The sequence below is a fragment of the Somniosus microcephalus genome, chromosome 4 (genome assembly GCF_052327205.1).
Source record: "Somniosus microcephalus isolate GS21.2 chromosome 4, FLI_Smic_1.0, whole genome shotgun sequence".
Classification (NCBI taxonomy): Eukaryota; Metazoa; Chordata; class Chondrichthyes; order Squaliformes; family Somniosidae; genus Somniosus; species Somniosus microcephalus.
In genome coordinates, this window is record NC_140990.1 from 160,053,872 (window position 1) to 160,066,747 (window position 12,876).

At 41.9% G+C, this 12,876-nt stretch overlaps 1 protein-coding gene across 2 annotated transcripts in view; it reads left to right on the forward strand.

Annotated features, from left to right (window-relative positions):
• The window catches only part of LOC147119963 (T-cell-specific surface glycoprotein CD28 homolog), a 100,475-nt gene that overhangs the window by 24,009 nt on the left and 63,590 nt on the right, over window positions 1-12,876 (forward strand). For both annotated transcript variants that reach the window (XM_085985414.1, XM_085985413.1), the window contains exon 3: window positions 10,168-10,268. In XM_085985414.1, coding sequence (XP_085841540.1) covers window positions 10,168-10,268 — 101 coding nt within the window. The remainder of the gene's footprint in view (window positions 1-10,167; window positions 10,269-12,876) is intronic.

The following is a 12,876-nucleotide window of genomic DNA, read 5'->3' on the forward strand; positions in this document are numbered from 1 at the left end:
CTGTTTTACTGATCCTGTTCTCTCTGTTTTACTGATCCTGTTCTCCCTGTTTTACTGATCCTGTTCACTCTGTTTTACTGATCCTGTTCTCCCTGTTTTACTGATCCTGTTCCGTCGGTTTTACTGATCCTGTTCTCTCTGTTTTACTGATCATGTTCTCCCTGTTTTACTGATCCTGCGCTCTCTGTGTTACTGATCATGTACTCTCTGTTTTACTGATCATGTCCTCCCTGTTTTACTGATCCTGTTCTCTCTGTTTTACTGATCCTGCGCTCTCTGTTTTACTGAACATGTTCTCTCTGTTTTACTGATTCTGCGCTCTCTGTGTTACTGATCCTGTGCTCCCTGTTTTACTGATCCTGCGCTCTCTGTTTACTGATCCTGTGCTCTCTGTTTTACTGATCATGTTCTCCCTGTTTTGCTGATCCTGCGCTCTCTGTGTTACTGATCATGTACTCTCTGTTTTACTGATCCTGTTCTCTCTCTTTTACTTACCCTGCGCTCTCTGTTTTACTGATCCTGTTCTCTCTGTTTTACGGATCCTGTTCTCCTGATCCTGTTCTCCCTGTTTTACTGATCATGTTCTCCCTGTTTTCCTGATCCTGTTATCTCTGTTTTACTGATCCTGCGCTCTCTGTTTTACTGATCATGTTCTCTCTGTTTTACTGACCCTGCGCTCTCTGTGTTACTGATCCTGTGCTCCCTGTTTTACTGATCCTGCGCTCTCTGTTTTACTGATCCTGTTCGCTCTGTTTTACTGATCCTGTTCACTCTCTTTTACTGATACTGTTCTCTCTGTTTTACTGATCCTGTTCTCCCTGTTTTACTGATCCTGTGCTCTCTGCTTTACTGATCCTGTTCTCCCTCTTTTACTGATCCTGTTCTCCCTGTTTTACTGATCCTGTTCTCCCTGTTTTACTGATCCTGTTCTCCCTCTATTTTACTGATACTGTGCTTTCTTTTTTACTGATCCTGCCCTCGCTGTTTTACTGATCCTGTTCTCTCCGTTTTACTGATCCTGTGCTCTCTGTTTTACTGATCCTGTGCTCTCTTTTACTGATCCTGTGCTCTCTCTTTTACTGATACTGCGCTCTCTGTTTTACTGATCCTGTTCTCTCTGTTTTACTGATCCTGCGCTCTCTGATTTACTGATCCTGTTCACTCTGTTTTATTGATCCTGTTCTCCCTGTTTTACTGATCCTGTTCGCTCTGTTTTACTGATCCTGTTCTCCCTGTTTTACTGATCCTGTTCCGTCGGTTTTACTGATCCTGTTCTCTCTGTTTTACTGATCCTGCGCTCTCTGTTTTACTGATCCTGCGCTCTCTGTTTTACTGATCCTGTTCTCTCTGTTTTACTGATCCTGTTTTACTGACCCGCGCTCTCTGCTTTACTGATCCTGCGCTCTCTGTTTTACTGAAACTGCGCTCTCTGTTTTACTGATTCTGTTCTCTCTGTTTTACTGATCCTGTTCTCCCTGTTTCACTGATCCTGTTCTCCCTGTTTTACTGATCCTGTTCCGTCAGTTTTACTGAACCTGTTCTCTCTGTTTTACTGATCCTGCGCTCTCTGTTTTACTGATCCTGCGCTCTCTGTTTTACTGATCCTGTTCTCTCTGTTTTACTGATCCTGTTTTACTGATCCGCGCTCTCTGCTTTACTGATCCTGCGCTCTCTGTTTTACTGAAACTGCGCTCTCTGTTTTACTGATTCTGTTCTCTCTGTTTTACTGATCCTGTTCTCCCTGTTTCACTGATCCTGTTCTCCCTGTTTCACTGATCCTGTTCTCCCTGTTTTACTGATCCTGTTCTCTCTGTTTTACTATCCTGTTCTCTCTGTTTTACTAATTCTGCGCTCTCTGTTTAACTGATCCTGCGCTTTCTGTTTTACTGATCCTGTGCTCTCTTTTACTGATCCTGTGCTCTCCCTTTTACTGATCCTGTGCTCTCTGATTTACTGATCCTGTTCTCTCTCTTTTACTTATCCTGTGCTCTCTGTTTTATTGAACCTGCGCTCTCTGTTTTAATGAAACTGCGCTCTCTGTTTTACTGATCCTGTTCTCTCTGTTTTACTGATCCTGTTCACTTTGTTTTACTGATCCTGTTCTCCCTGTTTTACTGATCCTGTTCTCCCTGTTTTACTGATCCTGTTCTCCCTGTTTTACTGATCCTGTTCTCTCTGATTTACTGATCCTGTTCTCTCTGTTGTACTGATTCTGCGCTCTCTGTTTAACTGATCCTGCGCTTTCTGTTTTACTGATCCTGTTCTCTCTGTTTTACTGATCCTGTGCTCTCTGTTTTACTGGTTCTGCACTCTCTGTTTTACTGATCCTGTTCTCTCTGTTTTACTGATACTGTTCTCTCTGTTTTACTGATCCTGTTCTCTCTGTTTTACTGATCCTGTTTTCTCTGTTTTACTGATCCTGTGCTCTCTGTTTTACTGATCCTGTGCTCTCTCTTTTACTGATCCTGCGCTCTCTGTTTTACTGATCCTGTTCTCTCTGTGTAACTGATTCTGGTCTCCCTGTTTTACTGATCCTGTGCTCTCTCTTTTACTGATCCTGTGCTCTCTCTTTTACTGATCCTGTTCTCTCTCTTTTACTTATCCTGTTCGCTCTTTTTTACTGATTCTGTTCTCTCGGTTTTACTGATGCTGTTCTCTCCAATTTACTGATCCTCTTCTCCCTGTTTTATTGATCCGTGCTCTCTGTTTTACTATTCCTGTTTTCTGTTTAACTGATCCTGCGCTTTCTGTTTTACTGAACCTGCACTCTCTGTTTTACTGATCCTGTTCCCTCTGTTTTACTGATCCTGTTTTACTGATCCGCGCTCTCTGTTTTACTGATCCTGTTCTCTCTGTTTTACTGAATCTGTTCTCTCTGTTTTAATGATCCTGCACTCTCTGTTTTACTGATCCTGCGCTCTCTGTTTTACTGATTCTGTTCTCTCTGTTTTACTGATTCTGTTCTCTCTGTTTTACTGATCCTGTTCTCTCTGTTTTACTAATCCTGTTCTCCCTGTTTTACTGATCCTGTTCTCCCCGTTTTACTGATCCTGTTCTCCCTGTTTTACTGATCCTGTTCTCCCTGTTTTACTGATCCTGTTCTCTCTGTTTTACTGATCCTGTGCTCTCTCTTTTACTGATCCTGCGCTCTCTCTTTTACTGATCCTGCGCTCTCTGTTTTACTGATCCTGTTCTCCCTAATTTACTGATCCCGTTCTCCCTGCTTTACTGATCCTGTTCTCTCTGTTTTATTGATCCTGCTCTCTCTGTTTTACTGATCCTGTTTTCTGTTTTACTGCTCTTGTTCTCCCTGATTTACTGATTCTGTTCTCTCTGTTTTACTGATCCTGTTCTCTCTGTTTTTTGATCCTGCGCTCTCTGATTTACTGGTCCTTTGCTCTCTGTTTTATTGATCCTGTGCTCTCTGTTTTATTGATCCTGTGCTCTCTGTTTTACTGATCCTGTGCTCTCTGTTTTACTGATTCTGTTCGCTCTGTTTTACTGATCCTGTTCTCCCTATTTTACTGATCCTGTGCTCTCTGTTTCACTGATCCTGTTCTCCCATTTTACTGATCCTGCGCTCTCTGTTTTACTGATCCTGCGCTCTCTGTTTTACTGATCCTGCGCTCTCTGTTTTACTGATCCTGCGCTCTCTGTTTTACTGATCCTGCGCTCTCTGTTTTACTGATCCTGCGCTCTCTGTTTTACTGGTCCTGTTCTCTCTGTTTTACTGATCCCATTCTCTCTGTTTTACTGATCCTGCGCTCTCTGTTTTACTGATCATGTTCTCTCTGTTTTACTGATCCTGCGCTCTCTGTGTTACTGATCCTGTTCTCCCTGTTTTACTGATGCGCGCTCTCCGTTTTACTGATCTGTTCTCTCTGTTTTACTGATCCTGTTCTCTCACTATTTTACTGATACTGTGCTCTCTTTTTTACTGATCCTGCCCTCGCTGTTTTACTGATCCTGTTCTTTCCATTTTACTGATCCTGCTCGCTCTGTTTTACTGATCCTGTTCTCCTGTTCCTGTTCTCTCTGTTTTACTGATCCTGTGCTCTCTGTTTTACTGATCATGTTCTCCCTGTTTTACTGATCCTGTGCTCTCTGTTTTACTGATCCTGTGCTCTCTTTTACTGATCCTGTGCTCTCTCTTTTACTGACCCTGCGCTCTCTGTTTTACTGATCCTGTTCTCTCTGTTTTACTGATCCTGCGCTCTCTGATTTACTGATCCTGTTCACTCTGTTTTACTGATCCTGTTCTCCCTGTTTTACTGATCCTGTTCACTCTGTTTTACTGATCCTGTTCTCCCTGTTTTACTGATCCTGTTCCATCAGTTTTACTGATCCTGTTCTCTCTGATTTACTGATCCTGCGCTCTCTGTTTTACTGATCCTGCGCTCTCTGTTTTACTGATCCTGTTCTCTCTGATTTACTGATCCTGCACTCTCTGTTTTACTGATCCTGTTCTCTCTGTTTTACTGATCCTGTTTTACTGATCCGCGCTCTCTGCTTTACTGAACCTGCGCTCTCTGTTTTACTGAAACTGCGCTCTCTGTTTTACTGATCCTGTTCTCTCTGTTTTACTGATCCTGTTCTCCCTGTTTTACTGATCCTGCGCTCTCTGTTTTACTGATCATGTTCTCCCTGTTTTACTGATCCTGCGCTCTCTGTGTTACTGATCATGTTCTCCCTGTTTTACTGATCCTGTTCTCTCTGTTTTACTGATACTGTTCTCTTTGTTTTACTGATCCTGTTCTATCTGTTTTACTGATCCTGTTTTCTCTGTTTTACTGATCCTGTGCTCTCTTTTACTGATCCTGTGCTCTCTCTTTTATTGATCCTGCGCTCTCTGTTTTACTGATCCTGACTTCTCTTTTTTTCTAATCCTGTGCTCTCTGTTTTACTGATCCTGTTCTCTCTGTTTTACTGATCCTGTTCTCTCTGTTTTGCTAATCCTGCGCTCTCTGCTTTACTGATCCTGCGCTGTCTGTTTTACTGATCCTGTTCTCTCTGTTTTACTGATCCTGTTCTCTCTTTATTACTGATCCTGTTCACTCTGTTTTACTGATCCTGTGCTCTCTGTTTTACTGATCCTGTGCTCTCTCTTTTACTGATTCTGTTCTCCCTGTTTTACTGATCCTGTTCTCTCTGTTTTACTGATTCTGCGCTCTCTGTTTAACTGATCCTGTGCTTTGTGTTTTACTGATCCTGTTCATTCTGTTTTACTGATCCTGCGCTCTCTGTTTTACTGGCTGCGCTCTCTGTTTTACTGATCCTGTGCTCTCTCTTTTACTGATCCTGCGCTCTCTGTTTTACTGATCATGTTCTCCCTGTTTTACTGATCCTGCGCTCTCTGTTTTACTGATCCTGCGCGCTCTGTGTTACTGATCCTGTGCTCCCTGTTTTACTGATCCTGCGCTCTCTGTTTACTGATCCTGTGCTCTCTGTTTTACTGATCCTGTTCTCTCTGTTTTACTGATCCTGTTCGCTCGCTTTTACTGATCCTGTTCTCTCTGTTTTACTGATCCTGTTCTCCCTGTTTTACTGATCCTGTGCTCTCTGCTTTACTGATCCTGTTCTCCCTCTTTTACTGATCCTGTGCTCTCTGCTTTACTGATCCTGTTCTCCCTGTTTTACTGATGCGCGCTCTCCGTTTTACTGATCTGTTCTCTCTGTTTTACTGATCCTGTTCTCCCTGTTTTACTGATCCTGTGCTCTCTGATTTACTGATCCTGTTCGCCCTCTTTAACTGATTCTGTTCTCCCTGTTTTACTGATGCGCGCTCTCCATTTTACTGATCTGTTCTCTCTGTTTTACTGATCCTGTTCTCTCTCTTTTACTGATACTGTGCTCTCTTTTTTACTGATCCTGCCCTCTCTGTTTTACTGATTCTCTTCTCTCCGTTTTACTGATCCTGTTCTCTCTGTTTTACTGATCATGTTCTCCCTGTTTTACTGATCCTGCGCTCTCTGTTTTACTGATCATGTTCTCCCTGTTTTACTGATCCTGTACTTTCAGTTTCACTGATCCTGTGCTCTCTGTTTTACTGATCCGGTACTCTCTTTTTCTGATCCTGTGCTCTCTCTGTTACTGATCCTGTGCTCTCTCTGTTACTGATCCCGCGCTCTCTGTTTTACTGATCCTGCCCTCTCTTTTTTTCTGATCCTGCGCTCTCTGTTTTACTGATCCTGTTCTCTCTGTTTTACTGACCCTGTTCTCTCTGTTTTGCTGATCCTGCGCTCTCTGCTTTACTGATCCTGTTCTCTCTGTTTTACTGATCCTGCGCTCTCTGTTTTACTGATCCTGTTCTCTCTGTTTTACTGATCCTGTCCTCTCTGTTTTACTGATCCTGTTCTCTCTGTTTTACTGATCCTGTTCACTCTGTTTTACTGATCCTGTTCTCCCTGTTTTACTGATCCTGTTCGCTCTGTTTTACTGATCCTGTTCGCTCTGTTTTACTGATCCTGTTCTCCCTGTTTTACTGATCCTGTTCCGTCGGTTTTACTGATCCTGTTCTCTCTGTTTTACTGATCCTGTTCTCTCTGTTTTACGGATCCTGTTCTCTCTGTTTTAATGATCCTGTGCTCTCTGTTTTACTGATCCTGTGCTCTCTCTTTAACTGATCCTGTTTTCCCTGTTTTACTGATCTGCGCTCTCTGTTTTACTGAACCTGTTCTCTCTGTTTTACTGATCCTGTTCGCTCTGTTTTTTGAATCTGCGCTCTCTGTTTTACTGATTCTGTTCGCTCTGTCTTACTGATCCTGTTCTCCCTATTTTACTGATCCTCTTCTCTGTTTTACTGATCCTTTTCTCTGTTTAACTGATCCTGTTCTCTCTGTTTTACTGATCCTGTTCTCTCTGTTTTACTGATCCTGTTCGCTCCGTTTTACTGATCCTGCACTCTCTGTTTTACTGATCCTGCTCTCTCCATTTTACTGATCCTGCGCTCTCTGTTTCACTGATCCGGTTCTCCCTGTTTTACTGATCCTGCGCTCTCTGTTTTACTGATCCTGCACTCTTTGTTTTACTGATCCTGTTTTGCTGCTCTGCGCTCTCTGTTTTACTGATCCTGCGCCCTCTGTTTTACTGATTCTGTTTTCTCTGTTTTAATGATCCTGTTCTCTCTGTTTTACTGCTCTTGTTCTCGCTGTTTTACAAATCCTGTTCTCTCTGTTTTACTGATCCTGTTCTCTCTGTTTTACTGATCCTGTTCTCTCTGTTTCACTGATCCTGCGCTCTCTGTTTTACTGATCCTGCGCTCTCTGTTTTACTGACCCTGCGCTCTCTGTTTTACTGATCCTGCGCTCTCTGTTTTACTGATCCTGTTCTCTCTGTTTTACTGATCCTGTTCTCTCTGTTTTACTGATCTTGTTCTCGTTGTTATACTGATTCTGTTCTCTCTGTTTTACTGATCCTGTTTTACTGTTCCTGTTCTCTCTGTTTTACTGATCCTGTTCTCTCTGTTTTACTGATCCTGTTCTTTCTGTTTTACTGATTCTGTTCTCTCTGTTTTACAGATCCTGTTCTCTCTCTTTTACTGATCTTGTTCTCCCTGTTTTACTGATCCTGTTCTCTTTGTTTTAATGACCCTGTTCTCTCTGTTTTACTGATTCTGTTCACTCTGTTTTACTGACCCTGTTCTCTGTTTTACTGATCCTGTTCTCTGTATTACTGATCATGTTCTCTCTGTTTTGCTGATCATGTTCTCTCTGTTTTACTGATCCTGTTCTCTCTGTTTTGCTGATCATGTTCTCCCTGTTTTACTGATCCTGTTCTCTGTTTTACTGATCCTGTTCTCTGTTTTACTGATCCTGTTCTCTCTGTTTTACTGATCCTATTCTCTGTTTTACTGATCCTGTTCTCTCTGTTTTACTGATCCTGTTCTCTGTTTTACTGATCCTGTTCTCTCTGTTTTACTGATCTGTTCTCTCTGTTTTACTGATCCTGCACTCTCTGTTTTACTGATCCTGTTCTCCCTGTTTACTGATTCTGTGCTCTCTGTTTTACTGATCCTGTTCTGCCTGTTTTACTGATCCTGTTCTCTCTGTTTTACTGATCCTGTTCTCCCTGTTTTACTGATCCTGCACTCTCTGTTTTACTGATTCTGTTTTACTGATCCTGTTCTCCCTGTTTTACTGATCCTGTTCTCCCTATTTTACTGATCCTGTTCTCCCTGTTTTACTGATCCTGTTCCCTCTGTTTTACTGATCCTGCGCTCTCTGTTTTACTGATCCTGTTCACTCTGTTTTACTGATCCTGTTCTCCCTGTTTTACTGATCCGTGCTCTCTGATTTACTGATTGTGTTCTCTCTGTTTTACGGATCCTGTTCTCCCTGTTTTACTGATCCGTGCTCTCTGATTTACTGATCGTGTTCTCTCTGTTTTGCTGATCCTGTTCACTCTGTTTTACAGATCCAGTTCTGTTTTACTAATCCTGCGCTCTCTGTTTTACTGATCCTATTCTCTCTGTTTTGCTGTTTCTGTGCTCTGTTTTACTTATCCTGCGCTCTTTGTTTTACTGATCCTGTTCTCCCTGTTTTACTGATCCTGTTCTCTCTGTTTTACCGATCCTGCACAGTCTGTTTTATGATCCTGCGCTCTCTGTTTTACTACTTCTGTGCTCTCTGTTTTACTGATCCTGCGCTGCCTGTTTTACTGCTTCTTTGCTCTCTGCTTTACAGATCCTGTGCTCTCTGTTTTACTGTTTCTGTCCACTCTGTTTTACTGCTACTGTTCTCTCTGTTTTATGATCCTGTGCTCTCTGTTTTACTACTTCTGTGCTCTCTGTTTTACTGATCCTGCGCTCTCTGTTTTACTACTTCTGTGCTCTCTGTTTTACTGATCCTGCGCTCTCTGTTTTACTACTTCTGTGCTCTCTGTTTTACTGATCCTGCGCTCTCTGTTTTACTGATTCTGTTCTCCCTGTTTTACTGATTGTGTTCTCCTGTTTTATTGATCCTGCGCTCTCTGTTTTACTGACCTACGCCCTCTGTTCTACTAATCATGCGCTCTCTCTTTTACTGATCCTGTTCTCTCCGTTTTGCTGATCCTGCAGTCTCTGTTTTACTGTTTCTGTCCTGTCTGTTTTACTGATCCTGTGCTCTCTATTTTACTGATCCTGTGCTCTCTGTTTTACTGTTCCTGCTCTCCCTGTTTTACAATTCTGTTCTCCCTGTTTTACTGATTCTGTTCTCCCTGTTTTACTGATCCTGCGCTCCCTGTTTTACTGATCCTGCGCTCCCTGTTTTACTGATCCTGCTCTCTCTGTTTTACTGATCCTGCGCTCTCTGTTCTACTGATCCTGTTCTCTCTGTTTTACTGATCCTGTGCTTGTTTTACTTTTTCTGCGCTCTCTGTTTTACTGATCCTGTGCCCTGTTTTACTGATCCTGTTCTCCCTGTTTTACTGATCCTGTGCTCTCTGTTTTACTGTTTCTGTCCACTCTGTTTTACTGATACTGTTCTCTCTGCTTTATGATCCTGCGCTCCCTATTTTACTGATCCTGTTCTCTCTGTTATACTGTTTCTGTGCTCTCTGTTTTACTTATCCTGCGCTCTCTGTTTTACTGATCCTGTTCTCCCTGTTTTACTGATCCTGTTCTCCCTGTTTTATTGATCCTGCGCTCTCTCTTTTACTGTTTCTGTCCACTCTGTTTTACTGATCCTGTTCTCCCTGTTTTGTTGATCCTGTTCTCCCTGTTTTATTGATTCTGTTCTCCCTGTTTTACTGATCCTGTTCTCTCTGTTTTACTGATCCTGTTCTCTCTGTTTTACTGATCCTGCGCTCTCTGTTTTACTGATCTTGCACTCTCTGTTTTGCTGTTTCTGTCCTCACTGTTTTACTGATTCTGCGCTCTCTGTTTTTCTGATTCTGTGCTCTGTTTTACTGATCCTGCGCTTTCTGCTTTGCTGTTCCTGTGCTCTTTGTTTTACTGATTCTGCGCTCTCTGTTTTTCTGATTCTGCACGCTCTGTTTTACTGTTTCTGCACGCTCTGTTTTACTGTTTCTGTGCTCTGTTTTACAGTTTCTATGCTCTGTTTTATTGTTTCTGCGCTCTGTTTTACTGTTCCGGTGCTCTCTGCTTTACTGGTCCTGCGCTGTCTGTTTTACTGAGCCGGTGTGCACTTTGAGCAGAAAGTTATGCTAACCTTGTCTTGTCTGTTCCAGAGCCGAGGCCGTGCGGTCAATTCACTCTGGCCTTTCTGATCGTCCTGGTGTTCGCTGTAATCTCCATGTTATACAGTATCCTCATTACCTACCTGCACTGGGTAAGTATCACAAGGCTTGGGAATGCTCTCTGGTACTGGCTTTACCGAGTAATGAATACAAGATATCGAGCACATGTTATCGAGTACCAAGTACAAGTTACATAGTGCAGGTTACCGAGTAGCGACTACAGATTACCAAGTGCAATTTATCACGTATTGAGTACAGGTTATTGAGTATTGAGTGCAGGTTATCGAGTACCAAGTACAAGTTACATAGTACAAGTTACCGAGTATCGACTACAGAGTACATGTTATCGAGTACTGAGTACATGTTATCGAGTACTGAGTACAAGTTATCGAGTACAGTGTACAGGTTATCGAGTACAGTGTACAGGTTATTGAGTATTGAGTAAATGTTATCGAGTATTGAATACAAGTTATCGAGTACCAAGTACAAGTTACATAGTACAAGTTACCGAGTATCGACTACAGATTAAAAAGTGCAAGTTATCGCGCACCGCGTACAGGTTATTGAGTACAGGTTGTTGAGTATTGAGTACAGGTTGTTGAGTATTGAGTACAGGTTATCGAGTACTGAGTACATGTTATCATGTATTGAGTACATGTTATCGAGTACTGAGTACAGGTTATCGAGTACTGAGTACAGGTTATCGAGTACAGTGTACAAGTTATCGAGTATTGAGTACAGTTTATCGAGTATCGAGTACCACGTACAGGTAATCAAGTATTCAGTGCAGGTTATCAAGTACCAAGTACAAGTTACATAGTACAGGCTACCGAGTATCGACTACATATTACCAAGTGCAAGTTATCGAGTACTGAGCACAGGTTATCGAGTACTGAGTACAGGTTATCAAGTACAGTGTACAGGTTATCGAGTACCGAGTACATGTTATCGTGTACCGAGTACAGGTTATCGAGTACCATGTACAGGTTATCGAGTATTGAGTACAGGTTATCGAGTACAGTGTACAGGTTATCGAGTATTGAGTACAGTTTATCGAGTATCGAGTGCCACGTACAGGTAATCAAGTATTGAGTACAGGTTATCAAGTACCAAGTACAAGTTACATAGTACAGGCTACCGAGTATCGACTACAGATTACCAAGTGCAAGTTATCGAGTACTGAGCACAGGTTATCGAGTACGGAGTACAGGTTATCAAGTACAGTGTACAGGTTATCGAGTACCGAGTACATGTTATCAAGTACCGAGTACAGGTTATCGAGTACCGCGTACAGGTTATCGAGTATTGAGTACATGTTATCGAGTATTGAGTACAGGTTATCGAGTACTGAGTACAGGTTATCGAGTACTGAGTACAGGTTATCAAGTACTGAGTACAGGTTATCGAGTTCTTAGTGCAGGTTATCGAGTATTGAGTACAGGTTATCGAGTACATTGTACAGGTTGTCGAGTACAGTGTACAGGTTATCGAGTATTGAGTACAGGTTATTGAGTATTGAGTACAGGTTATCGAGTATTGAGTACAGGTTATCGAGTATTGAGTACAAGTTATCGAGTATTGAGTACAGGTTATCGAGTACCGCATGCAAGTTATCGAGAATTGAGTACAGGTTATCGAGTACCGACTACATAATATCGAGTATTGAGTACAGGTTATCGAGTATTGAGCACAGGATATTGAGTACCGAGTACAGGTTATTGAGTACTGAGTACTTGTAATTGAATATAGGTTATCGAGTACGGAGTACAGGTTATCGAGTACGGAGTACAGGTTATCGAGTACTGAGTACAGGTTATCGAGTACTGAGTACATGTTATCGAGTACTGAGTACAGGTTATTGAGTACTGAGTACATGTTAGCAAGTACTGAGTACAGGTTAATGAGTACAGTGTACAGGTTATCGAGTATTGAGTACATGTTATCGAGTATTGAGTACATGTTATCGAGTATTGAGTACAGGCTATCGAGTATTGAGTGCAGGTTATTGAATATTGAGTACAGGTTATCGATTACCGCATGCAAGTTATCGAGTATTGAGTACAGGTTTTCAAATATTGAGTACAGGTTATCGAGTACCGCATGCAAGATATCGAGTATTGAGTACAGGTTATCGAAAATTGAGTACAGGTTATTGAGTACAGTGTACAGGTTATTGAGTATTGAGTACAGGTTATCGAGTATCGAGTACAAGTTATCGAGTACAATGTACCGATAACCAAGTATTGAGTACATGTTATCGAGTATTGAATACAAGTTATCGAGTACCAAGTACAAGTTACATAGTACCGAGTATCGACTACAGATTACCAAGTGCAAGTTATCGCGTACTGTGTACAGGTTATCGAGTACTGAGTACAGGTTATCGAGTGATGAGTACAGGTTATCGAGTACTGAGTACAGGTTATTGAGTACTGAGTACAGGTTATCGAATACTGAGTACAGGTTACCGAGCAGAGTGTACAGGTTATTGAGTATTGAGTACAGGTTATCGAGTAAAGGTTATCGAGTACCACGTATAGGTAATCAGGTATTGAGTACATGGTATTGAGTATTGAGTACAGGTTATCGAGTACCAAGTACAAGTTACATAGTACAGGCTACTGAGTATCAACTACAGATTACCAAGTGCAAGTTATCACTTACCGCGTACAGCTTATTGAGTATTGAGTACAGGTAATT